Genomic DNA, 26,942 nt, shown 5'->3' with positions numbered 1-26,942 from the left:
ACCTTCTGCTAAAAAGCTTTGTATGAAAAAGCTCTTTAAATATTAGACTGCAGTCGTTGTGTTTTGTCACCAAATTTTAATAATAATTTTCCTATTAGTGCACGTCGTGAAGTAGCTTGGGATCATGAGAGTTGTTTTATTTCACTACCATTGCCGTCATTGACGTCAGATTATCCCGTTTACGTTTGCTCATCTTGTTTCTGTGCTAATTTAAGATCATTAACTGTAATCCTTCATATGGATAATACATATAGTTGAAAATGGAGTATCAAAAATATGTGGCGTGAAACTGGATAAAAAGTCAATTTAGGACAGCTTCTGGCAGGCAACCACAACGCTGATGCATGTGCAAAGGGGATATGAAATGGTCCGTCACCTTGAACAAAATGACAGATTATCTAGGGTTAAAAATTATTGGAAACATTTGGGATTCGTAAGTACACAACTCAACAAAATATATAATTTTAAAGCAGAAAAGTTACATATTATACCTTTAAACTTAATTTCTAAGTTAGAATTCTGGCTTTGTGACAACACTAATTTGTGAAAACAAGTACAGAACAGAAAACCTGACGGCTGTAAGCAGGTTCTCTGCTGGCCTGCATGCACAGTTTGACACAGTTTGTTTCAACACTCACTCCAGATGTGAATCTCAGGAGTCACAGGAACAGAAATAGCCATATTGCTCTGAAAAGGTATGGATGGGAAAATAAGAGTGGATTTCCTCCTCTTGTCCGACCTCAAACAATACGCGTTCAGCGTTCAGAAAGCAAAACAGCAGAGGTTGAGGCTAGAAAGAAGGGGAAAAAAACGAACAGTTCGTTTTTGTTTGACACAGCAGTCATTATCAGCTGAGTGTAGGCCTCCACTCACTCCCAGTGACTCATGGTAGAGCAGCTTAAGTGTCCATTAATGGCACGTCTGATATCAGACCAATGACGTTCCCAACAAGGGTTGGACTGGTCTTAGGAATTTAAAAGTGATCAGAAAAACTTGAAAGGTTTCCCCATCAGAATACAGCATTTAAACTCACTAACCTACGGAGAAAAAAAAATTCAGCTACACCCTATCTCCGGTCTTATTAATCCTGGTCAATGTGCGTCTCTGTGCGAGAGGTTCATTAGCTGGAGGATCTCAATGACAGTCAAGACTTACAAAGTGGGCAGTTCTTGCTGGCTACAGGAAGACACGTTATCCATTTATTGTACCATCTTGGCCTTAAGAAGGGCTTTGATGCCTCTTCTCTTTTTTGATGACTTTGATGATTGCTAATCTTGTCCATCTCTCCTGGACAGTTTCTCCCCCCTTAAGCCAATTTGTCATTTTTCCCCCCTCCTTTGCCTGTATGGCGAGGAGCCTGCGTTGTTTCCCTTCTGGAGGCTAATCTCATTACATTTCAATTTGCACATGCGACTGTCTGGTGGATGACAGGCTTACTGTTGAATAGTCTCAACCCCCCTCGGCTCTACTGACCCCCAATCAGCAAGGCCATTTAACAGGAAATAAGATTATTATCCTCTGTTTTTAGCACCAGAACTGGAAGAAACTACTAAGTATTAATGAGTAACATTAGGATGTGGAAACGGAGAGCAGATGGAACAGATGGAGTTGAAAACTATAGTAGATGGATAGATGGGGTTGGACGGCTTTGTGTTCCTTATTTTGCTGATTTATGTCCATCATAACCTGATTGTCTATCATGCCACATGTTCGATGTAATTCCCTTGAACTGTGTTGTTCCTCATTTAAATGATTTGTCAAGTTTAGCAATATTTTCTTTAATATTTTTTATACTTTAATCTTTCCAATAAAACCCAAGCTCATAAATTCATGGAAATCACTTGGCCAGATTTGAGACTTTTATACTTCATAAACAGTTTCTGAATATGTTATGTAAACCAATGCACATGAATCAGTCCTATCCATCACTGCACCTGTGTGAATATGATGAATGATGTATAGGCCTACAAAAAGATACTATGGTGTTATGGTGTTCATCAATTCTCCCGCAAGCACGACAAATTATAATACTTGTTAAAAGAAGACTTAAAAGTCTACGGCATGCTAACAGATCCGTGAGCCTGTACTACTTAGGCACAATGACGCCTTGAGCTACATGTTAAAGTCGTTAGCATGTACAAAAGTATTAGACAAATTGAAATTTTGACCGGGTGATTCCTCTAATTTATCCCGAAGGTTGCATTGATGTCGGTACCAGATTTTAACGCAATCCATCCAATAGTTGTTGAGACATTTTACTGAAAACCATAAATGTGAACCTGTTAGAGGCGCTATAGAGGATAAGTTAGGGATAAGGCAAAGGCATTATTCATCCTATGGGACCTATGAATGTCTCTACCAAATTGTATGCCAATCCATCAAGTAGATGGTGAGATAGTAAAACAGCTCTGGTGACACTAGTCACTGACTGGGGATCTTCAAAGTCATCAGGATTCATCTTCTGGGGAACATGAGTGTATGTAGAAGATTTTTTGGCAATCCATCAAATAGTTCAGTCTGGACCAAAGTGGTGGACCAACTGACCGACAGCACGTCACTGCCATCGATGAAGTAAAATGTAAAATGCTAAGTGTATAAAATGCAAGCGTAAATAGTGAGCCTCTATCCGTGTTTAGATCAACATTGATAAAGCCTTGTATGTTATATTCATACAGAAAAAGGTCTGGATCTGAAAATACTTTTTATTTCAAAGTAATGTCAGCCACAGCTGCACTTCTGGCTGGAGCAGTACTGTACTTGTCAGCTGGAAGCCTTAGCTTACTAAGCACTCCAGGAGGAAGCATGGTGAACCATTGAGGGTGCTCTGATTTCAATAGCATAAATCATTCTAGATAGATAGGTGGCTCTGGCGCAGGGTAGTCATTTTCAGTGCGAGAGTTTAAGACATATGATTGTTCTTGTGCTAACTTCCCTCCTCCACTACCTTATCCTCTTATGATTATGATCAATTATCCACTTATAATTAGAGCCTGGCAGTAACTCAGCTCATGGGCCCTGGCACTTTATATAATAGCCTGTAATAATGCTGTCAGTCACATTTCATTCAGTCCACACTCTCAGGCTCTAGCATCTGCTCAAATTGATACTACAGTAAGAAATATGTCAGTTTAATCAACAAAGAAAATGGCTCTTTTGTAATGATAGTATCGATGAGCTGAGAGGGAGAAAATAATAAAGATGTGATTAACCTTGAATGATTCTTGTAAGAAGATTGGGACTTTGCAGCAATAAATAATAATAGGTCATGATACAAAAATGTGGTTAAAACATCTGTTGTATAACATGATACAATTTAATGTTGTATATATGTTACAGCAATTGTTTAAGGTTTCAAAACAACAGTAGTTGAGCAAACTAACACATAAACTGTAGATGAGAATATGCAAATGTTTCTGCCAATTTAAGGGAATTTATGAAGTATGAAATTAGTCAACACTGTTTACTTTCTTCTCCTATCATCCTCTCTCTTTCTCTTTCTGTTTGGCTCTCTCCCTGACCCCATTCAACTCCAGTTTGAGAAATAGAGCAAAGCAAACTGTCTGAAGAGCCACTTCCTGTTGTGTACTCAAGATCCCTGTCATGTGATAGTGTCAGTTGAGGCGGGTGCATGAGGCCAGTATGGGGAGGGAATATGGTGGCAATGCTGATCTTGCTGATGTGCACACAGCCCCCCACCCAGCACCCTGATTGTGTAAAGTGTCGACTCAGCCAGTGTGGCGTCAGAGCCCCCAAGCCTGCACAACTCATGCACAACCACTCATGCACGTGCATAGGGGTGGTGCACAACGTCAGCCACAGATACATAGAGGACTTACATGATAATACCCCATCTACACACAATTTATACTTATGTAAATCTTTATTAGGTAAATTCAAACTCATTTAAGTTACAATTGATTTGAGGGTTTAAGAAGGAGTAAACAATCTGTCAATAAAAAGGGATAACTATAACTGTAGCTACTCGTGCCATACTTTATTTTAATTTTTAATCTCATTAATTTTGTATACAATATAAAGTGAATCCAAAAATCATTTTCACTTTTAATCATAAATTGCTTGTGTATTACTCAAAAAAGCCTTATGATGATTACCAACCCCAGGTCTTAATTGTTTATTTAATTGCTACATCACTACTCAAACAAATGCCGATTTACCTTATGACACATACAGTACACCTACATGCTGTAGTTAGCATGCGTATGCAAATGGTAACTGAATATGACTGAAAATGACATGACATTGACTTTCTCTCTTTTCTCGCCCCCCTTCCCTGTTTGTCTCTTTCTGCAGTAGGACAGCTCACTGTTACATAACCTGGAAGCTGCAAAAGTGCTTAAAGACTGAAGAGAATGGAGAGAAGACAATAAAATGAAGAACACAAGTGTGGTGGAATAGTACAACTGATGAAAAGACCCCTCCAAACTACATGTGTCTAAATAAATGATAAAGCTAGATACATTGCTTTCTATGGTGCCATTGGCACGCATATAGTCTTAGCCACTGATTCATTGACAGTGCCAGAAGAAGATGGATAGATGGTGTTGCACCCAGTAACTGGAGAGTGCTAAATGAGCTGCTGTGTAAGCAGCTTGATCTCTGGATGATTGAAGGCACATAGCATTTTAACCGAGGCACGCTAGATATTCCTAGATGTGCAACTGCAGATAGCTGTAGCTTCAGTTTTTATTGAGCTTGTGAAAGGCCAGGTAGGACAGGTTAGTTTAGTTCGTACAATGAATCCTAGAGACAGCGTGGAGGTGATGGAGACCCAGGGGGGAGGGAAGGAGAAGCTGCTTGGAGACCAGGTCAACCCTGGAAACGAGGTTGATGGTGAGGACGACAAAATCCCCGGGGCTTACAACTGCAACGTCTGTGGACGCAGCTTCCAGTTCCTCAGCTCTTTGTCGCAGCATATGAGACGCCACACTGGTGCGCGCCCCTACAAATGCCCCTACTGTGACCACAGGGCCTCTCAGAAGGGCAACCTCAAAGTTCACATCCGCAGCCACAAACTGGGCACGCTCTCTAGCCACCACTCCAATGAGGATGAGGAGGGTGGGGCTGAGGAGGAGGAGATGAGTGTTTCAGAGGGTCTCGACGGAGGTACAAGTCCAACGAAAAGCAGCTCAGCCTGTAACCGGATGATTAATGGGGATAGTGGTGAGGAGAGTCGGAGGAAAGTGCCTGGGAGGAGCCTGAAAAGAGAAAAGCCTGTTACCGACCAGAGACCTTTCTGTTGCCGTCTGTGCGGCTACGAGGCCTATCGAGAAGACCAACTCCTCAGCCATATTGAAAAGGTCCACATAACAGCAGACGCAGATGAGGAGGCCACTGTTAAGGAAGAGGCTATACCTGAACCTGACGTTGTCCAACCCCAGAGTGATGGGACCTTCCCCTGTGAGACCTGTGGCCAGGTCTTTACCCAGGCCTGGTTTCTGAAGTCACACATGAAGAAACATGCAGGGATCCTGGACCACTGCTGTCGCATTTGTGGACGACGGTTCCGCGAAGCTTGGTTTCTCAAATCACACATGAAAACACACAACACCAAATCCAGGTCACGGTCAAAAGCGGAATCCGCTGAGCATCCGGCCACCATCAACGACGTAGCCCAGGATCCTGAAATTGTCACTAGCTCTATTACATCCATCTATCAAATGTGTTCCAAATGTGGGAACCTGTTCCACAACAAAGAGAGCCTAAGGGCCCATGAAAAAATCCACAGTGTCAATTATGGCAGGAAATCTCAGAGCCAATGCAGACTCAGTGATGATGAGGACTCACCAGCCACTAAGAGATGTTACCTTGACTACTTAAACCTTCAGCCTGTTGAGAAAAAGACCTTGGATGAAGAGGACACTGAAAAGAAGATGCAAGGTCAAAGAATTCCAGAGCTCGATCCAGTTTGCAGCTACCAGGCCTGGCAATTAGCTACTAAAGGAAGGGTTGTTGAGCCAGTAGAGGTGAGTTACAAGGCCTCCTACGGGGGAGGAAGTATGGGGGAGGAGGGCCTCGCTGGAGCCGCTGTGGTATTTGAGAAAGAGAGCAGCCGTTATGTCCTGCAAGGTCAAGAGAAACGCAGCTCAGGGCGACGCAGCAGCTCTGGTTTGGGAAGCCATGCTTCTTCAGGGGACCGGACACCAGAGAGCCTCAGCGACTCCGAGTACCGGCCTTCGTCTCGCGCTGACCGACGGCGACCATCTGCCTCCAAGTCCAATGAGTGCTTTGAGTGCGGGAAGGTGTTTCGCAGTCGTCACCAGATGATGGTCCACCAGCGTGTCCACAGGAAGGACGGAGAGAGGACATCTGAGGGCGACAAGGAAAGAACTTCAAGAGACGACCGATGGGGCTCCACCAGTGATCCAGAGTCAGGCTCCCATAGCCGGCCCAGCACACCGGGGTATGGAGACTCTCCACCAGCCTCCACCCTTGAACACCAGGCCTCAGAGATGAGTATAGCAAACTCTGGAGAGATTGCAGGTTGGTCTTTTTTTATCCCTTTTTCTTCTTCTTGTTCTTTGATTTGAATAGATCATCCATAATCAGAGGAACAATGTATGGGCAACAAAACATTTCATTTGTGGTAAATAATAGTGCTTTGGGAATTGAAGCTTAATTTACTGTACCAAGGTAATAGCGCTGAAGATTTATTTTATGCTGTTTCGTTCATTGCTTATGACCACCATTGCCAAGTCAGTATTCAATTTGTCTTTTTAAGAAACTGACTCAACTTTCCAGCATAAAACAAGTGAATGCATGGTATACATATAGACAGAAGCACGCTCTGCAGGATTTTTAGTGGCAGAAATGACTGTAGCCCATTTCAAGCCTCCCACTCCAGGCCTCTGACTCTCTGTCACTCTCTAGTAAACATCTGTTGATGAAATGTGCTTTGTGTAGGTGCAGCTCCTCAGCTCATTAGTCTCTATGGAGAGGGAGCTGGAGCCACCGTGTGGCAAAATGTCAGAATTACATCAGACTTCAGCTTCTTTTATGGAGTGCTACACACAAATACCATCAAAGATGGTCAATAAACTTTAACTGCCACTGAAAATTTTGTTTACAACAGTGTAATTATTTTGTATCACAGAGCAATAAAGCTAACAGTTAACTGAAAGTTGGAGCCTTTCAGTGCCATGTCAGTAGATGAGAGGGCATTTTTGGAATGCCTATCATTCTTTTCACCTCCACAACCAATAAACACTGCAGAACAAAAAAAGAAAACCTACCCATGCAAGGGCCAAACACCCATAATCACGGCTGAAATATGTTAAAGGAAGGATTCCTGTGTAAGCAACACGCCAGAGCTCTTTGCCTTTTGCCTTTTAACTTTCAAAATCACTGAAAACACTGTTTGTACAGGTTAGGATAGTGGATAGCTAAGAATTGTAGTGATCGCTACCATTCCTCCCTGTTAGTACAGATATTCAAAAATAGCAGCAACATTTCTTCAGGCCTGATCGAGCTGTGTGCTATTTCAGGTCTTCCTGTCTCAGGAAACTCCCCTCACCCCCATTATCTGTGTGTGAATTTGTCTTTTGCTCTCCTTTTTATGCCAAAATCTGTCTGCATGTTTCCTTTTACTCTTTGCAGGGCATATTTATTGTATAACAACCAATTATTAGTTTGGAAACACAATAACAGTGCTGTAATCCAGCAGTTAAAGGTGTGATTAACATCCTGGTGTCTGGTTTCAGGAATTTAATTTGGGATAAAGGATCCTTTTAGTTCCATATATACACTGTATACAAATGTATGTAACATATCAGATACACAATCTTAAACACAAAGAGACAAATGTGATAGAATCTGATGAAGCATTTCTTTGCTGACATTTAATGAAATATATGTATAACTTGTATACAAATGGATAAGTATTCAGCGTATCCCTCTCTGACTCTTTCGTAATCTCTAAGGTTACCTCCTGTGGCACTTCCACTGTCACTCATCCACTCTTCTTACCATTGAGCCAGCCAGGCTGCCCGTTGTCTGAGGGATTGGTTATTTATAGAGTCACCTCCCGATGGAGAGGGATGCAGGCAATGGGGAAAGAGACACTCAGAGGACGCTCTAGTCCCGAATACTCTGATGTCCCTTACAGCCATATAGCTACTTTCTGGGAATGCAAATGAGAAGTGAAAGTGTACATGCACATACCCACATGATAGGCTTTTAATTTCATGGTGATCTATAAGTTAAAGATTTTGACCGTATCCACCTCGTCTAAAATGTATGACATTTTACAATACATAGCTTTAAAGGCTGTTCTCTCAAAATTAGTTTTTTTGTCATACTCATAGCCGTAACCTCAGTAGAACCTCAGTAGAACTTACATACAACAAACTTTCTAGTTTTGGTGTTTGTTCATACATCATTCATAGCCTGATTTATATAACATTAACTCTTAAAAGCATGGCACATTTTTGCTCTGCTTTTACAATATTTTCTGATTTGTGGAGTAATTTATATCCAAAATCATAAATCCCTCTGTAAAAAGAAATCTTTGACCCTAATATGTTAACAAAAACAATTTTGAACTTGGCTTTATCCAATGGCCAAAGGTTCCGGAAATGTATCCAAAGTAGCACATATTTATGCCTGATTTGCATATTGAATCATAACATTTGTTAATTTCTTGAGAATTTCTGATGAAAAAATAATTTTCTTAATGTAAGTAATCAACTAGGGGAGATCCGTGGTGTGTTCCCTTAAATAAGACTAATATCAGCATGATAAACAGGACACATCAGTCCAACCACCCTCCCAAATAAAACTGCCCAGCCCCGGGGCTTCACCTTGGCAGAGTTTGAGCTGTGTATGTTGGCCAGTGTTGCCAACAGGAAGCCAAATGAAAAACAGATGGCAGGTTACTGGTGTTATTGTGAAAAAGAGGAGGGGTAGCGGGGAGTACGATAGTGTGCTACTTACAGCATCTGATCTGTTGGATAATAGGAGACCTAAGTGTGTTCATGTTTGTGCGTGATCCTCGATGATCCAGCCTCTGGCTAATTTTATGGTTTTATGTTCAAAACCTCTAAATTCTAACATGAGGATTTTCACATTATTTTACATGTAAGAACCATTTACACTAAACTATACATATACTAACTACACCGACTACACTAAAATACACTATTAATGAAACTACTCCCATAAATCAGATTGTATTATTCCTTAATTCTGTAATTGAACACTCTGGGAGATCTAAAGTTTTCCAGTGACAACAGTAAAATTCATACGGAAAGAAAGACGAGTCACAAACGCCACCTTGTGGGGAATTCATAGAGCTGCACTTCAGGAATAAACAATATTGACTTTATAGAATAAACACATGTGCAATACAATGCAACTCCTGTTATAATATCCCTTTTTTCCCCACTCTATTATGCTGCTTAATATTATGGTGTAATTTTCTCACACCATATGGACCATAATAAACTCCAACCATTACCATGGAGATGAATCAACACCTTTCTGAGAAAATTCTAACTTCTGAAAAGTATTATCTATTACAGGGCCACTGTGTATCATTGAACACATCAAATCTTTGAATAATATCTAATAATGATGTGATGTAATTATTCATTGTTTATTTTGGTGTTGATATGTTCATTGTCCTTATATATGTCCCAGACGTAATAGTTTGCTTTCAGGACAAATTCCTATGTAAAACTAGAAGGGCACTTGGAGAGCACAGCCCTCTGCCAAGGCTGTTTTCATAAGAGAAAAAATAATGCGGGTATCCACCCCGAGATTAGGATCTGCTCCAAAAAGCAATAGGTTCTTCCGCAGCCCATGCTACACCCTTCCACCTAGTTTCATTAAAATCGAGCCAGCAGTTTTTCCGTAACCCAAAACATAACCTCCTTGGCTGAGGTATTGGAAAGAGGATATAGGGACATACTGGCCAATACTGCAGCCTGGTGGCTGTTCAGCAAAACTACATCTGGATGGAACAATATGAATCTGGCACACTGAGCTGTTGTAATGAGCTCTGACTTACAGCTGGTAGTAGAGACAGATCATTTCCTTTGCAGTCATTGACCTTTATGTTGTCATCCCTTTTCCCTACAGATGAGAAGCCTTACATCTGCAGCCTTTGCGACTTCGTCACCAGAGAGTTGCAGGTCTATTTGACTCATGTTCGTGTCCAACACCCGGCTGCCCCAGGAGATAGACACACCCCCATTCCCAGCCCTAGCTCCAGCTCGGACAGAGGTACCCCAAGTGGTTATCCCAAGCTGAAGAAAGCTCTTCTCCAGGGGTTGAACACCTCTGCATCCCCTCCTGCTTACCTTTCAGCTCGATCCTCTTCGCTTGATCCCAGCATGACTCCTGTGGATCTATGCATGAGGGCTGATGGCTGCAGAGGTATAGTCTCCCTAACTCAGGACAGAAAGAGCCTCCCAAGCCACAAGTGCTCCTTCTGCTCGCACTCCACCCGCTACCCCGAGGTGCTCTGGATGCACCAGACTGTGGCTCACCGCATCAACAGCAGTAGCTCCAATCTTGCTCCTAAATGGGCCCTGAAAAACAGCTCCAAGGGCTCCAGGGACAACTTATTATCCTCCAGGAGACGCACTGGTCCCCCGCCAGTCCTGGACGGGAAGGAATGCCCTTCGCTGCCTCCACTGATGCGTGCCCAACGCACCCAGCCACCAACTAACTCCAGCGAGGTTCTAAAGAAGAGCAGGCCCGCTAGTCAGGCAGCCATGCCATCATCATCCTCCTCCTCCACCCCCTCTTCCTCGTTCTCCAAGGGCTCCTCATCCACCTTATGCACCCAAGCTGTGAGAGTCCCCGTCCGGCCAGGCAGCAGCAACAGCAGCAGCGTCAGACACACGGAGGACCAGAGTCTTCCATCTCGCTTCAAACCCAAAGTGGATATTTACCCTCGGGGAGGTTCGTCGTCATCCTCCAGCTCCTTGGAGAAGAGCACCGGTGCCCGATCACGTTCCTCAGCCCCAAGCCCCAGCTCTGCTACTGCATCCCGGATTGCTGACCGCTATGTGATGCCTCAAGAGGGCCTCGGCTTCATGCTGTCCAGCAAACATGGCCTAGCAGAGTACAGTCGAGCTAGGGGTTCCCCTCATCAGCCGCTTCCCAACTCCCACGGCCAGAGCCGGGCTAATGGTACTAGGCCCAGCACCATTACCCATAGCTCCACTGCAGGACACAACTACGGAGCCTCCCAGGCACATGGAGGCACTCTGCTGAATTCCTCCTCCTCCTCTTCTTTGCCTTCAGAGGCTCGCGGAGATGTGAAGCAGGAGCCAATCGCAGAGACACCAGAGATGCCAAGCGACATCCTCGGCTTCCTCAAAAACTACAGCCCCCATGAACTGGCTGCCCTCTACCACCGCTGGGGTGCGGCCAATGCACTGCTGGATCCCACTGGTAGGAAGCAATTTCCATTTTGTTCAATTTGTTGACTTGTTGACATGTATTTGTTGAAATGTGTCCTAACAAGATGCTAAATTGTGTTTTGTTTCCCTTAGTTTAAAGCTGTTAACTTGTTGGTAACTTCATTGAAAATAACTTTTTGTGCTATTTGGTGAAACTGTCACTATATTCTGACAGTAGTGCATGAGACAGATAATCTGTGAAAAAAATAATGTTCCTCTGCATACTCCTAGCACCACTAATGGCATTTGCAAGATTCCAACACACCCGAATGAAAACAACCATTTAGAGCCGAGGAGTCTCTAACGCAGAGTCCATCACTGCTCGTGAACTCCGATCAAACTATCAAACTAGGCAGCGCTGATCGACAATGAATTACATTTCTATTACTGCATCGCATATTTCTCGCCTCATATGTTTTCATAGCTGTAAATTACAAAGTTTGTGACCCGGCCTCCATGTTGAAAACAGTCGACCCAAAACCAAGCACCGCCCACCGGCCGGAGCAAACTTTCTAATTTCACAGCTTAACAATACACTAAAATATGTTTCTGAAAACATTTGAGGCAAGAAAAAGGTAGAAATTCTATTCATTGTTTATCAGCGCTGCCTAGTTCGACAGCTTAATTGCAGTTCACGAGCAGTGATTTGCACCACGCTAGACACGATTCTCTGATTGGTTGTTTTCCTTATACGCAGTGGCATCTCGCGTATGCCATTAGGAGCACTGCGGGTAAAGAGAGGATCATGCATTTTTCATAGATCATTCGTCTCATGCACTACTGTCAGGATATCGTGAAAGTTTCAGCAAATATGACAAAAAGTTAATATAATAAAGGCACCAACTGTAGCTTTAAGTCTTTATAATACCACCATTTAGAATAAGCCCTCTTGGAGAAAGTTCAGTGGAATCCCTCATCATCAGCTCACATAGAAAATGCCCAGAAGATCTTTGCTTTGGAGAAAATGCCAAATGTCAGGAGTTGAAGAAAAACATTTCCGGTGACTGAGCATTTTTGTTTTGCTGTCATGAGTATAATTGCCCAAACTTCACAGGCTAAACCAGGAAAAGACACGCACAATCACGTAGATCCACGTTTAACGTATCAACCATATTCTCTTACGTATACATATTCATCCTCTCCAACACACGCCAACTCTTTCTCTCACACTCACTCCCCATCTGGCAGAGAGTGATTGACAGACACATATACTGCTCGGTTCTGACAAGGTTTTGAATAATGAAGAAGAGATCCATTAAATGGGCACCCATGTGTGGGCTTGCATGTTTGTCAGATATGATAAAAGGCTGTATCTGGGGCAGCGTGTGTGTCTGTGCATGTGTGTCCATATGTGCTTGGGTTTTTTAGATGCAAAAGGAGTGTGTGTCTTTTTTTTATTTTTATGTGAGAGACGTGAGAGAACCTTTGCTACTCTCAGGTCTGCGAGGCATGCCTAGTCTCCAGCTCCACTCTCCCAGAAAGCTGTCACAAACTGTTTAGGTCATGGCTCTGCCTGATGAGAGACTCGCACAGAAGCGAATGGAGGGAGGCAAAACAGCGAGAGAGGGAAAATAAGAGGCAGAGAGAGAGAGAGATGAGACAGAATAATTACCCCACCAGCTGCTTTGGAAATGGTCATTACCGAACATGCGTATTATTTGCCCATTTTCAGTTGTGTCTCTAAGGTCAAGTGGGGCTGTATGGAGCCAGGGGTCAAAGACAACAGCCCCAGAGCAGACGCATGACATCGCTGTCACCCGTCCTGGCGCATATCGTCACGATCCGCCTTAGCCCTTTGAGTCACATGCTATAAAGTGACCTTTTTTGAAGCAACTGAGTCTTTCTCCCATTTCTCTCTGTAATATGCGTACGAGTGTGTGTGTGTCTGCTTGTGTTTTCCGTCCAGCTCTGTCTTGTCTTTCATTAGTGCATCAGTGAGAAGGGCTGGCGGCCCAGAGTAGAAGTAGAGTATCCAGAGGCCAGCAGTCGGGCTGCCAGAGACACTCTCTGTCACCTCCTCCGCCTCCCTGTCCTCCTTGTCCCGCTGTGTCCCTCCAATCCACACGCAAACATGCACACAACTATCGGGCACTGCCCAGGTATACGCCAGCCTTAATGCTCGGGGTGTTGATGCATCTGCTCGGGGTTTGTGCAGTAGGCGTCCCCCTTACAGAGAGCACCCCCTAACCTCCAGGTCTTTTATCTGTCAGCGAGAGAGGTCACAGGAGTGCATGTGCATGTGCATGTGACTGTGTATGCATGTGTGTTTGTGTTTGTGTGTGTGTGTGTGTGTGTGTTGTGGTAAAAATGTTGTGAAATTCTCTGGCCACATTTACATGCACACCAGTAAACTTAATTATAGCATGATTGACAGGTCCTTAAATAGTTATCTAATTTGTAAGAAACGTCATTCCCGTTTTCCTCATCATGTAACAACAGGTTTCTTTATGCTGAAAGGCTCCTCTGCTTCTTCTATCTGCTTTACCAAACACAGTTGGGCTTTATGTCCCATGACAATTAACTTCCTGGTGGCATTTTCTTATTCTGCCTCATTATAGTTTCAGAGCTCTCACTAACTTCGTCGAGTTAGGAATCGTTTGGTTTTGCCAGGGCTATGACTATGACATGACCGATACTGATATATATATATATATATATATATATATATATATATATATATATATATATATATATATATATATTTGTGAACAAAAAAAATCACACAGTAATAAAAAAAAAAAATATATAATATTTTTTATTATTATCATGACCAAGATACACACTGAGCTGGACATTTCACAGTTGAAAAATCTACTTGTAAGTTCTCTCTGGTAGACAAACTATGTAGTGGTACACTTTTTTTTAAGGTCCCTCAAACCTAGTTTGGTATTTTTAATAATTCAATAAATATGTATCTTCCTGCTCCTTATCCGCTGACATATAAAACAATGCTGATACATCTGCAAATAAGCTAATATCAGCTGATGTGTGGAGTTGCCAGGTATTGGTTTAGCTCTATTCAAAATATATTTAAAAAAGTTTAAAAGCAATATTTGTTTTCTGTAAATAATGCCGTTATGCTCTTGTAAGGATATGTATAATATCCTTACAAGAGGATAGGCTGTGTTTTGTCATTTGTGGAGGTTTTAATATCATATAAGTGTCATAATGTTCACGTAAAATCCATCCAGTTTGCCTCAACTCAGTGTTTAATCAGATATGAACACTGGAGAGCAAGCTTCAAGAATTTTTAAAGTTTTGCGTAAATACTGACAAGGCAAGAAAGTGGACTTCCCCTACCTCCACTAAGAGACTGACTTAAGCCCTGATTTCTCATTTACTCGCGTCATGTCACATGACAGGATATATGAGATTTAAAGTCATAAAATTCAACAAGTTTCTTTCGCCATTGAAGGCCATTAACATGTTAATCTGACTTGTGCATGTAACGGGGGTGTGTGTGTGTGTGTGTGTGTGTGTGTGTGTGTGTGTGTGTGTGTGTGTGTAGCCAGCCAGTGTGTGCCACAGCCTATGCCTCACTTTCCTCCCTTGGACCAAACACACATATATACAACTCTTGAAACACACATACACATGCAGACATACACACCTGACATGTGACACACGGGCAGCGGAGCGGGCACATCACAGCCGGGGCGTTTTAATTGCCTGTAATTTATGCGGTGTGTGTGTGTGCTGTGTGTGTCTGGCTGTCAGCCTCTGAGATGATGCTGTGTGACAGCTGCAGTCCAGCCCCTGGAGCTAGCCGCTCATAATGACACATTAGACATACTAATGATGCCTGAGCAAGTCCACTACTACTGACGCTACCTACCTCCACCGCTGCAGCCAGCCAGGCTCTGTGCTTGTGTTCACCCACTCACCTCCTGCCCATTACTGACCTTTACGTCGTCATTCAATCTGAACATGTCTTCTGCCTCAGAATAAACTCACATGTAAAATTTCACATCTCACACAATTCAAAGCCAACACTGGCCTTTGAATGTAAACATGTACCTTTCTTTTTTGTTTTAATTATACTATTTTTAAATGTTAATTGCTATGTGAATTTAAGATGCCATATGTGAAACCTATGCTAAAGAGGGATTATGGTTTGAATTCACCTTTCTTCTAGAAAGCGGCATTGTTATGACATTTTAACGGCTAACAGCACGAAACCCCTGATCAAGACCACATTTGGCAAAACATTATCTGCTGAGATATAAATTAGTTTAGCAAGAAAGACATACTTTACATTTTGCAATATGAAATGATATTCAGAAGTTTTGTGCACTGAGTGCAATTTGCGTCTGATTTTAATTATCCTTGTGTCAAAACAATAAATGTTGCCTTTGCCTCAAGAACACAGCAGACAGAACTATGACAGAGAGAAAGATAAAAACAAAATGCCAGGTATTACATGGCATCTTCGAGTGACAGCTCAATGTAAACCTTGATTTTAAGTATAGCAATAATTTATGTCTCAGGTAAAGCCCTTAGTGAGTGCTTTGAGGTTCACACGGTTTCTTTTTTGATTAATTTATAGAATTTTAGCCGCAGCAAAAGCCACGCATTCTTTTTGGTTAATTTGCCCCTCAGTACTTTACTCTAGTGAGCAGTAAATCTAGATTTTGGGCCGGTTTACAATAAAGAAATAGTTGACTATAATTTAATAACTTCTCTAACTATCTTAACACAGCTCTGTCTGTAAACAGTACATCCTATACGTTTGATTTGTATCGTACCTCTGTGTTTACCACTGTTATATTGGACCTGTGATGCTATGTAGATTTTCTTTTTAGTACTTTGTTTAATTGTGTGTTTTTTCCCCCCTGTGTGTGTGTGTGTGTGTGTGTGTGTGTGTGTGTGTGTGTGTGTGTGTGTGTGTGTGTGTGTGTGTGTGTGTGTGTGTGTGTGTGTGATCAGGGATGCTGAGGTCTCTGATACGGCAGGGACAGTATTTCTGCCACGAGTGCGGGAAGAGTTTCAGTCAGCCCAGCCACCTGCGTACTCATATGAGATCCCATACAGGTAAAAACAGCCACACAGACAATGATAATAATAATTAAGCATTTTCCCTTAAAATATTATCTAGAAAAATATTTAAGTGGCAACCCACAAATAAGCATGAAGCTTTGATATTACATGGAAAAAATAAATATTTTGTGTTTTATTTATTATATGGGCTGTGCATGAACAAATATGATGTCATTCCTCGACAAAGTTATGCACTGTATGTTATCCTGCACAGCGTTGTTAATTCTGTTTGGGGTCAATTATACACTTGAGTGTGTGTATAATAAGAAAACATTGGTGAATGTTAGAATCTTCGTGAAAACTGTGTAAGTGGGTTTTTAGGAAGACTTCTCTTCTTAAGAACGGCTGGTGAATCAGGACCCTAGGTATGTTTTTTGTGCTATTAAATTGGACCCCTACAGATCAACCAAGTTCTTTAACATGAGTTTTCAAAGTTTACACGCTGAGACTAAAGTGGTTGGTAATCAAGTTGCAAGAGCATCAATCAAAAAAACTGTGGAATTATTTAAAAGACAGACAAACAACCTCAGCAAACAATAATTTAGCATACTGTACGTAAGAAAGGTCCGGCATCCTGCTTTAACCTGTGGAACAATCTTATTAGCTACTTGTTATTCATGTATTACTAGATGTTTCCACTCTTTGGGCCACTCCTTCAACAGTCACTCATTCCCGTGCCACCTGTGAACACACACATCATCGCCCTCGCAGCTATTTATTCACCCAGAAACACTCACATGAGATATAGAGAATATATGCATGGGGATTCACATTCCCAACAATATTTCATCGTCTGCCTCTCAATACGTCCGCTATGTTCCTGCATTCTCTAAAATAAATCAAAACAGATCTTTTTGTTCAGTTGAGTGTGACAGCCAGTCTGTGAGTCCTTCCCCGCCCTGGGCTGGGCAGCTGTCTCTATTTTTTAAACTGAAACATGATTTGCTCCGGATACTGACCTGTGACAAATTGTATACATTATTAATCACATGTCAATTAGAGAGATGGAATTGCGCATTCTAATGAAGCAGAACAGCATTTGTCCATGCCAACCTTATGAATCCATTTGCATGCGTCACAATGTCATTCCCTAAACATCTTGATTTAGACATCCTGCCTTTTCTTCCACTTTCTCCCTTTACACTTTACTTTTCCAAGTGCACTTTCCTTTTCTTTCCTCTACTCCCCTTTCATTTCCTTTCCTTTCCTCTACTCTCCTTTCCTTTCCTTTCCTCTACTCCCCTTTCATTTCCTTTCCTCTACTCCCCTTTCCTTTTCTTTCCTCTACTCCCCTTTCCTTTCCTTTCCTTTCCTTTCCTCTACTCTCCTTTCCTTTCCTTTCCTCTACTCCCCTTTCATTTCCTTTCCTCTACTCCCCTTTCCTTTCCTTTCCTCTACTCCCCTTTCCTTTCCTTTCCTTTCCTCTACTCCCCTTTCCTTTCCTTCTTCTACTCCCCTTTCCTTTCCTTTCCTTTCCTCTACTCCCCTTTCATTTCCTTTCCTCTACTCCCCTTTCCTTTCCTCTACTCCCCTTTCATTTCCTTTCCTCTACTCCCCTTTCCTTTCCTTTGCTTTCCTTTCCTTTCCTCTCATTTTGTTTTGTTTCCTTTCCTTTATTTTTCTCTTTTCTTTTCCTTTCCTTTTTTAAATTTCCTCTCATTTCCTGCCTTGTTTTCTCTCATCTCACCATTTCTCACGTCCTCTTCCTCTTTCCTTCCCTCTTGTTTCCGCTCTTCTGACTTTTTTTTCACTCTTCTTCCTTTTTCCTCTCTTGTTTCCTGTCATTTATTCTGCTCTCCTGCTCTCCTGTTCTTCTTTTCTCTCTTGTCTCATCTCACCTTTTCTCCTCTCCTCTCATTTCCTTTATTCTCCCTTTGTTTTGTGGTTTTCCATTTTCTTTCCTTTCTTTTTTCCATTTTTTCTTCCTCTCTTCTCACATTTTCCCTTCTTCTCCTCTTTCTTTTAATCTCTTGTTTCCTGTCATTTGTTCTGCTCTCCTGTTCTTTTTTCTCTTATTTCCTCTCCTCTCCTCATCTATAGTCTCTCCTCCCCTCCTTCCTCTCCTCTTTTTCCCTCATCTCACCTTTCCTCCTCTCCCTCCTCCCTTTTGTCTCCTCTCCTCTTCTATTTGTCTGCCTTCCTGCCTCTTCATTTCCCCCTTCCTCTTCGCTCTCCTGTCCTGTCATGTCCATCACCGGGGCCGGCGGTGATCACAGTAGACAGTGAGATAAGTAGCTTCTTTATAGAGAGTGTGAATGATATGTGGCAGAGCCAGTGATTCTAAGTGACAGAGGCCAAATGGTAAGTGATGCAGCGCTCAGCTTCCCCCAAGCCTTGTTGTAAACACACACACAGTACATTAACACACACACACACACACGCCCATGCATAGGATCTGTAAACACTCGCAAAGGCTGTAATTAATGTTGTCACCGACGGTTGTCTTCAGCATGGACGTGCACACGCAGAAAAGGCCAGCCACCCCGAGGCCTCTATTAACATGCGTCATATTAAATCACTGACTTGCCTCCACCAGGTTCCATCACCATCATCGCCACCATCATCACCGTCATCACCACTGCCAGCTCCCCTCTATTAGCAAGGGCGCTGGTGGCAAACGCTACTGTGTGTGTGCGGGTGGTGGTGGAAGGAGAAGAAAAGAAAATTGCTTTTGAGGATCTGGTAGAGCTTTTAACCGAATGCCCTCCTCCCCCTTCCTCCCCTCCTCCTCCTTTTCCTCCCACCCCCATCCTCCTTCTCCCCCCACAGTTGGGTTTGATTTTAACGGACTCCACAGAGGTACTGACGCTCACACCACCGCTTCTGAAGCTCCCAAACAAGTATGTGGCACGATGGCTAACCACTGGGCTCCCTCATCGCTTATGCATGTTTCGTATTATTATTATTGTCTCAAATCCGCATGTGTGTCTTTGTCAATCCCGCACACCGCACACCCCCTCTCTTAACTTTTTGTGAGCGTGTTTTTTTGTTGTTGTGTTTTTTCATGTGTAACAGTCACATGTGGCACCTTCTGCACCTGGCTTTAACACCTGGCATTATCACATGCTGCTGGATCACACCTGACATCAGTGTGTGTATCCAGGAAAACATTTCACAGTTGTCTCATTGAAAAAACTTTAATTTGGGATTTTATAAATGTTTTTATTTTTCAATACACGATTGCATCACTTTGTATTATTCTTGTGATTCAGATCTCCGCAAGGGGTGTCACCCTCTCCCCTCCCAAACAAAGAGCAGATGAATCTCACTCATTTGTCCCCCCGGCTCCCTTACAGTCAAGATGGCAGCAAAGATAACAAAAACGGGGATTTATTCAACTCGCATCATGCATAACATTAGTGGATCACAACATATCTAGTATGGAATTAATCTGCAGATGCTCCAGTGTAAAAGGAGATCAAACTTTTCTATGGATGCCATGACAAAGGCCAAAATGTGGCTGGCAACAGGCTAGGTAAGATGTTTTTAGTCTAGCCGATTGCCGGAAATTCCTTGCTACTGAGGCAGTCACCTGGACCGACCTGTTAAGTGGGCTGAGCAGTCAACAGTCAATGACGGTCTATAAAATACGTTTTTTTTATTGTCACCACAACAACGACAGGTCCTTGAGCATACAGACATAAATGTGCACATAACCTATTAGGCTGGTCCAGTAGTAAGATTAGCTGTGGACAGACAAACACACACACACACACACGCACAAACACCCACACACACACACACACACACACACACACACACACACACACACACACACACACACACACACACACACACACACACACAAACTCCCCACAGGTTACACCTGATGGAGCTAATAAAGGGCAGATTGACCAACAATGAAAATGATTGTTAGTTGCCTCCATTAGGAACAAGAAAAGTCTAAATGGGTTTAAACACAAACATGTATCAAACAGAGATGTGCAAACAAATTCCCTGCAGTTGCTTTAATGTATTTAAAGAGTTTTAGAGTCAGTCATTGAGACAGAGGAGGAACAGAGGAGTAAATCTCTTCTGCTTTGACATTCGGAGAGAGCTAGGTTCTACACGCTGCGCCTCCATCTTAATTAATCAAACCCACACACCCACATGGACTCAGATTTACCGCACACTATGAATGATGGGAGCAGGCGCGGCGGAGGGGTCCAATTAGATGTAGTGTTGACGCTGCTTTACGGTGACGATAACCTTTATTATAATGTAGTGCACCGGTCCCGTCAGCGATGTTTCCTCGCAGGACGATGTCGTGGAGGTTCTTGCTTTCTCCTCACGTCTCGCCCTCGCCGTCTCCCAGCTGTTTTTTTTTTTTTTGATTTTTGTGTGATTAATTATACCTTTTTTTGTTTTTTATATATATCTCTTTTCCTCAACCCCCCCAACCCGCCATCCCCCCCCCCCCCCCCCCCTCCCTTTCTTTCTCTACCGTTGTGTTTCTGATGATGTATGATAACAGCTATATTTCCCTGTTTCTTCGTCAGGGAGAAGGGTGCGGGAGGGGCAAGGGGAGTCATTTGTTTTCCAGCTTTGATACTCTTCCATTTATCAAAATGATAATTAGGTGCAATTAAATGGCAATCTCATTTGTTTTGTTCAGGTGTGTGTTGCTTTTTTTATTTATTATTTATTTAATATTTTTTGCCGAGGTGTCTGTGCCATTGTAGGTCAGTCTAATTAGAAGAGAGAGTACGGGGGTGTGTGGAGTGTGTTTGAGTGTGTGTGTGGGGGGGTATAGGGTGGCCCAGCTGATTGAGAGAAATACACAGAGACGAAATTAGGACTGTTCAGACAGGGGACGCGTGGCACTATTCTACAGATGGCAGGAAAGAGGAAGGAAGTCCATCTGGGTCAGGATAGAGAAGCAAAGTTAACTTTCCAAGTGAAATTAGGTATAAATGTGAATGCTGCTATTAACCTGCAAAATAATCCTCTATTTCTAGTTGAATGCCATCATATGTCTTGGTTTATGTTTGTCTGTGTGTTTGCTTGTTTCTCCCCCTTTTTTTCTACTTCAGCGAGTGTCGTACGTGGCTTACACGTTGTGTCTTGTTGAATCCCCTGTATATAAAAGTCTTGTCCTCTAACAAATCCCATGTGCCCTCTCTGGTTTCCACCTGACCTTTCAACTTAACGTGAGTACTGTGTGTGTGTTTCTCAGGGGAGAGGCCATTCTGCTGCCAGCTCTGCCCATACCGAGCATCTCAGAAAGGGAACCTAAAGACGCACGTCCAGAGTGTCCACCATTTGCCTTTTGACAACAGCCAGTACCCAGACACAAGGAGCTTGTTACTGAGCCACGAGGAGGAAGAAGCGCTGGCTGCCAAACACCCACCAGCGCCACTACAACAACAGTAGACCATCGGATAGAGCAGGATCTGGACTTGGGACCAGGCTAGTCAGGGAATCACTCAAAATAACTATTCCTAAAAATCAGAGGACTGGAAGAAGGACCCAAGACTGATAGACTTTTTGACTTTTTGACTCTCCTCTCCACCCATCACCCTTTAATGACCTTAGAATAATTTTCTACAATGAAGGCTCTTGTAGTTTTTTGATTCTTTTTTTTTCTTAAATAAGAAGCTAGTTAAAGCTGTGCTAGACATTTCTAAAATTACAATGCAGGGCTGCAGCAGAAAAGAGTGTCTTATCTACAAACAGAAATGACTTCTGGGGAAATTCTACGGTCAGAAATGCAGGTGTCAGGTGTGCACACAGGCTGGAACATTTCTCCACGTGTAAGAAATGACGAGTGAAATTAAGTGTCTCCTCAGCAGGAAAGCTGGACTCACCAATGATTGATCTTTTTGCTTCTTTAGATTGACAGTTGGCAAAAATGAGCAGATTGTGTGTAGTTTACATCACCTGAAAGGATTTCTGAATACAACATTTTTAAGAGTTACCTCTTGCTGCCATTTCGGAGGTACCAAGCAGTGAAGTTGCCCAGTGCAGCTTCACAAGAAAAGTTTTTAATGAAAAGAAGCTGAAAACTGAACTGCTAGCGATTTTAATCAAGGACTACGGCATTGCATGGCTGCTGTAGTTGCACCCCTCTTTCCCTTTCTTTTTTTTTTAGCTTTATTGTACAGGAGTTTGTGCATTCCTCAGGACACCAATAATCAGAGATGAGAGAGAAGACGCTCTGCAATTCATCTACAGTCAATTGACACATTGTATTGGGTTCGTGAAGATGAAGACTTGCATCTGTCTGCTTGTGTGTATGTGTGTCTGCGTGCACAAGTGTGTTAATACTCACTTCCCTCCACTCCAGAGTGTAACGTTAGCAGTGCAGTGACCACTGTGAGGCTGTGTAGCTGATGATTAGAAGGAGAGAGAGAGAGGTAGGATTAAAGAGAGAGAGAGAGAACGCTAATGGGAGTGTCTGCTTTAGTGCTCATTAAAAAGAGTGTGCGTTTTTAATAGCCAATATAAATGATCGTACCATTTTTTATGGTCGTTCAATTATTGTCCATTTAAGAGGAAGGGACTGAGTGGAGGCAGTTTTCCCCCATAACTCCATCATATTAAGGAGTGTTTCCGACACCGACACTTCTGACTTTGAGTAAGACTGACTTCAAAACAGTTGGGATGACAGGAAGACGCTAGCTCGCGTGTGGATTGCACAGATTAAACTCCCAACGTGTGCACTTGCAAAAGACAATATGGTACTGCAAGTGTTAGCCTGCAAAGATGCATCTTAACTTCATATTGCAACTCTGAGTTTTTGGACTTTTTATGTGATGAAATCTTTGGTACCAAAACCAAGCCGGTCTCTATGGTAGAATGCCTGTAGCATGACCTGAGGGGTCACAAGCTGCTCAAAGGGATATTTCACCCCCATAATGACTTTTTGTACATCAGTTACTCACCCAGTGTCACCTTGAATTCTTGATGACATTTGTTTTGTTTTTCTCGCATGCCTCCGCAGTGAACAAAGAATCTGAATACGGAGAAAAGTCTTGATGAATTGAAGAAGATGGGCGCCACATTTAACAACAGCAAAACATCAATTTACAAACTGCCACACAATTTGTGCAGTATAATCCAAGTCTGATTTATCCAGCCGTATGCTCACTACTTCCCATCACATGAATTTTAGCTAAAATCGTTCTATTTGAAACACGAATAAAGAGTCTCAAACATGCGCTGGGGCGCTACTCGTCCGTACGAGTGTGAAGTGTTTTAAATAATAACGTCTTATTGAAAATGCATGTGTTTGTGAAGTAGTGAGCATAGGATGGGATACATGAGACTTACATTATACTGCAATAGTTGTGTGAGATTTTGTAAAGCGATGTTTTGATATAGTTTTGCTGTTGTTAAATTTATCAGATACTTTACTTCATCAGATTTATTAATTAGATACTTTTTGATTCTACATTCACCATGGAGGCATGTGAGAAAAACTAAACAGTTATTCACAAAACAAGGTAGCACAGGGTGAGTATTTGATATACAAATGATCATGTTGGTCATTTTAGGGGTGAATTATTGCTTTAAATAGATAAGAGAGAATAAAAAACATACTTCAACACAAAGTTAGGTTTATTTTTTGTGACTTTTCTTATCTTATGAAATATTGAAAAGTTTTCACATTCAGGCCTAAAATTACTCAAACTAAACAAGAGAAGGGAAGTTCAAAGCCAGGCAAACTGTTACCCTGTTTCCAGTCTTGGTGCTAAGCTTAGCTAACTGACTGCTTGTTGTATACTCAGCGGACAGACGTGAGTGTGGTATCGGTCTTCTCATCTAAATCTAGGCAAAAAAGATAATTAGCGTGTTCCCAAAATGTTGCAAACTATTCCTTCAAAACTAGAAACAACCAGAGATGCAGAGCTGATTTTGTTACCAAAATATTTTAGCAGACTAAATGAGCCAAACTCCCATACTGTTGGTCTCTTGAATGGTAATGTGAAGATTTGCATTGTGGGAGGAAAAGAGTGAGGAGGTCAGAGAGAGAGAGAGCAGCTAGAGGTCAGGAGGTCAGGCTTCCAGAGAGTTCAGGTATAAATACACCAGATGGAAACGTTTTGAAGCCTGTTTGAATTGTAGAGCCGTCACAGCCTTAACACAGGTGAGTGTGCATTTATATGTGTATGTGCATTATTTTCAAACCTCTCCGTACTGTAAAAGAGATTGACTAACTCCTGTGTCCTCCAGCCTCCCTCTAGATGCTTTGTATACTAGCCTACCGCCTTTGCAATGAAAGCCTGTTTTAAGTTTATTGACTGGTAGGAAGGCGGAGGAGATTTGCTAGGAGGAGATTCTCTCTTTGTGTCCTGGGCTTGTTTTTCTCTCCTTAACGGAGTTCACAATTGAAAAAGCCTTGCTTTGACCTTAGACTGTATAAAAGAAGTGTCCATTTGTTTGTGGACCACTGTTTTGAGTTTGGCATTCTGGCCATCGCCATCTTGGTTTTTTGGAGCCAGAAGTGACCTTATTTGGACGAGAGAGTGAAGCCGAGGAGGGATACGCATTGCTACGCTTCTATCCTGATTGACAGGTCGCCGTGGTAGATACTTGTCAATCACAAAGCAGCCCCTGAAGCAAACCCTTCTTTACTGTCTATTTTTACTCTAAATGGGACCATCATTTCCAAAAGACTTGAAACTAGTCGTTGACCCTAAACATATTACATCAAGTGAGAAGTCGGGTCATTTTCTCATAGACTTGTATACAATCAGACTTCATTTTGCAACCCTGCTGGACATTAGAAAGAATGCAGGTTCAAAGCACTTCTACATTGGCATCACGTTTCACCCGGAGGCTACGTGCACTTCTTTTATACAGTCTGTGGTCTTGCCACGTTGGGGAAAAGAGATGAAAGCAAGGCAGTTGCAAGCAGCTCAGGCTTACAGAGCAAGAGTGGAACTGTTGAGACATTGTTGTTTGCATAAAATCAAAATTCAAACCAGTTAAAAGATTACGGCGCATAATACTGTACTTCCCATCTATTTTGAGACCTCAGCAGTTTTTCCATGATGATGAAATGGTTGCTATACCAGTGGGTTGTTGAGTTATGCATACAGCGTTGTGTGCTTGAATATGCCTAATCATACACAAATGTGTATATTGAAGGTGTGTGTAGTGAAAATACTTGAAACGGATACTCTAGCCTTCGAGGTAGTGTAGTACTAATACCAATGTTGTACATAATTCCCTTTAAGATTAACTCCTCAGTTATGAATTTGTACTCCGAAGTGTGACTTAGAAAAACTATGAAGCAGGAGTGTATGTAATATAAAACTGTATATCTGTAACCCACTCTTACCAAACCCTTATATACAGCGGTAGAAACCAAATGGCATTACTAGTGCACTTAGACTAGGTTACTGCTTTAACCGTTCTCATGTTGTCCAATTCTAGCTAAGATTTCTTTGAGAATGTCTTTTTAATGGTGCCGGCTAACACACTTCAATGTCACTTTGGGTTTAGAGGCTTTTGTTAGGATGATTCCATAGAATCTATTGACAAATGATTTGTTCTGTGACGGCTGTGTGGCACAGCTTTTTCGCTTTGTTTCCAAATTGAAAGTTTGATAATGCTAGGTGCAGCAGTGCTTATTTTTTCATAATAAAGATGTAAGAGTGTGTTTTTAGTCTTTCTCTTTGCTAAACTGTAGGATTTGTTCAGTAGCTAGTCATGGCTGCCCTCCCAGAGGGGCTGGCAGGTGTTGTTCTTTTTCTCTTTGGTTGGGTTTTTATCATGCCTCTTAAGTTGTATTATTTGTGTCCGTATTGCTTTTTTTTATGAACTTCATGATTAATTTACCTTAGAAGACATTATTATTCCAAATGTATTTGGTTGATATCTGTATTTATTATCACTTCAAAAAGGATTAGAGGACAGAGGCAGACAGGAGCGTTTGTTTAATTTGATTTTTTTTCTGGGTTGTTTTTGTTTTTATACTGTGTAGTTTTCATGCCAGCAAGCCGATGTGAAAGCTCTACCTCGTCTGAGCCATTCTCAGTTCTGTTACACTTTTGTACATCATTTCAAAAAGATGTAATGTCATGTCCACAATAAAGACACACAAAATGGCACCTGTTGGCGCTGTTTCATCTGGTTTTGCTTGTTTGTTTTAAACATCTACCTCAGCCACTGTGACTGAACACGTCCAAGTTTAGATGTAAAAGCTTCACAGATTTGCAGTTTGAAAAATGTTCTTTTTTCCTTTTACTCACACCACTGGTGTGAAATTCACAAAGAACCGTGCCGTCTCTGAATATTGACAAAATTAAAAACTGAGCATATTTTGTATTATTTTGTTTCTGTCACACGACTTATTCCTGCCATGGTCACTCGCTGTCATCAGATGTTACTGTCAGCAATGTGTACACAAGCCGTACAGCTGCTAAAGTACACAACAAAACCTGTAAAACCAACAACACAATTGTATTCAATTCATGTTTAAAATTAATTGTTAAAACAGTTCTTGTGATTTTACCCGAGTAGTACCATATG

At 42.1% G+C, this 26,942-nt stretch overlaps 1 protein-coding gene across 3 annotated transcripts in view; it reads left to right on the top strand.

The window, feature by feature from the left end:
- Positions 1-26,539, top strand: part of LOC115021235 (zinc finger protein 516-like) — a 49,859-nt gene extending 23,320 nt beyond the window's left edge. The window contains exons 2-6 of one of the 3 annotated variants that reach the window (XM_029451505.1): positions 4,312-6,501; positions 10,096-11,418; positions 16,353-16,457; positions 19,233-19,303; positions 21,640-21,829. In XM_029451505.1, coding sequence (XP_029307365.1) covers positions 4,755-6,501; positions 10,096-11,418; positions 16,353-16,457; positions 19,233-19,303; positions 21,640-21,699 — 3,306 coding nt within the window. In that variant the 5' untranslated portion in view covers positions 4,312-4,754 and the 3' untranslated portion in view covers positions 21,700-21,829. Of the gene's footprint in view, positions 1-4,311; positions 6,502-10,095; positions 11,419-16,352; positions 16,458-19,232; positions 19,304-21,639 lie in introns of all 3 variants that reach the window. The other 2 variants (XM_029451504.1, XM_029451506.1) reach the window with 2 other exon arrangements.
- Positions 26,540-26,942: the final 403 nt, after the last annotated feature.

This window comes from Cottoperca gobio, chromosome 16 (assembly GCF_900634415.1).
Source record: "Cottoperca gobio chromosome 16, fCotGob3.1, whole genome shotgun sequence".
NCBI classification, from domain to species: domain Eukaryota; kingdom Metazoa; phylum Chordata; class Actinopteri; order Perciformes; family Bovichtidae; genus Cottoperca; species Cottoperca gobio.
The sequence above is the reverse complement of the archived record's forward strand: the minus strand, read 5'-3'. Positions and strand labels throughout refer to the sequence as shown.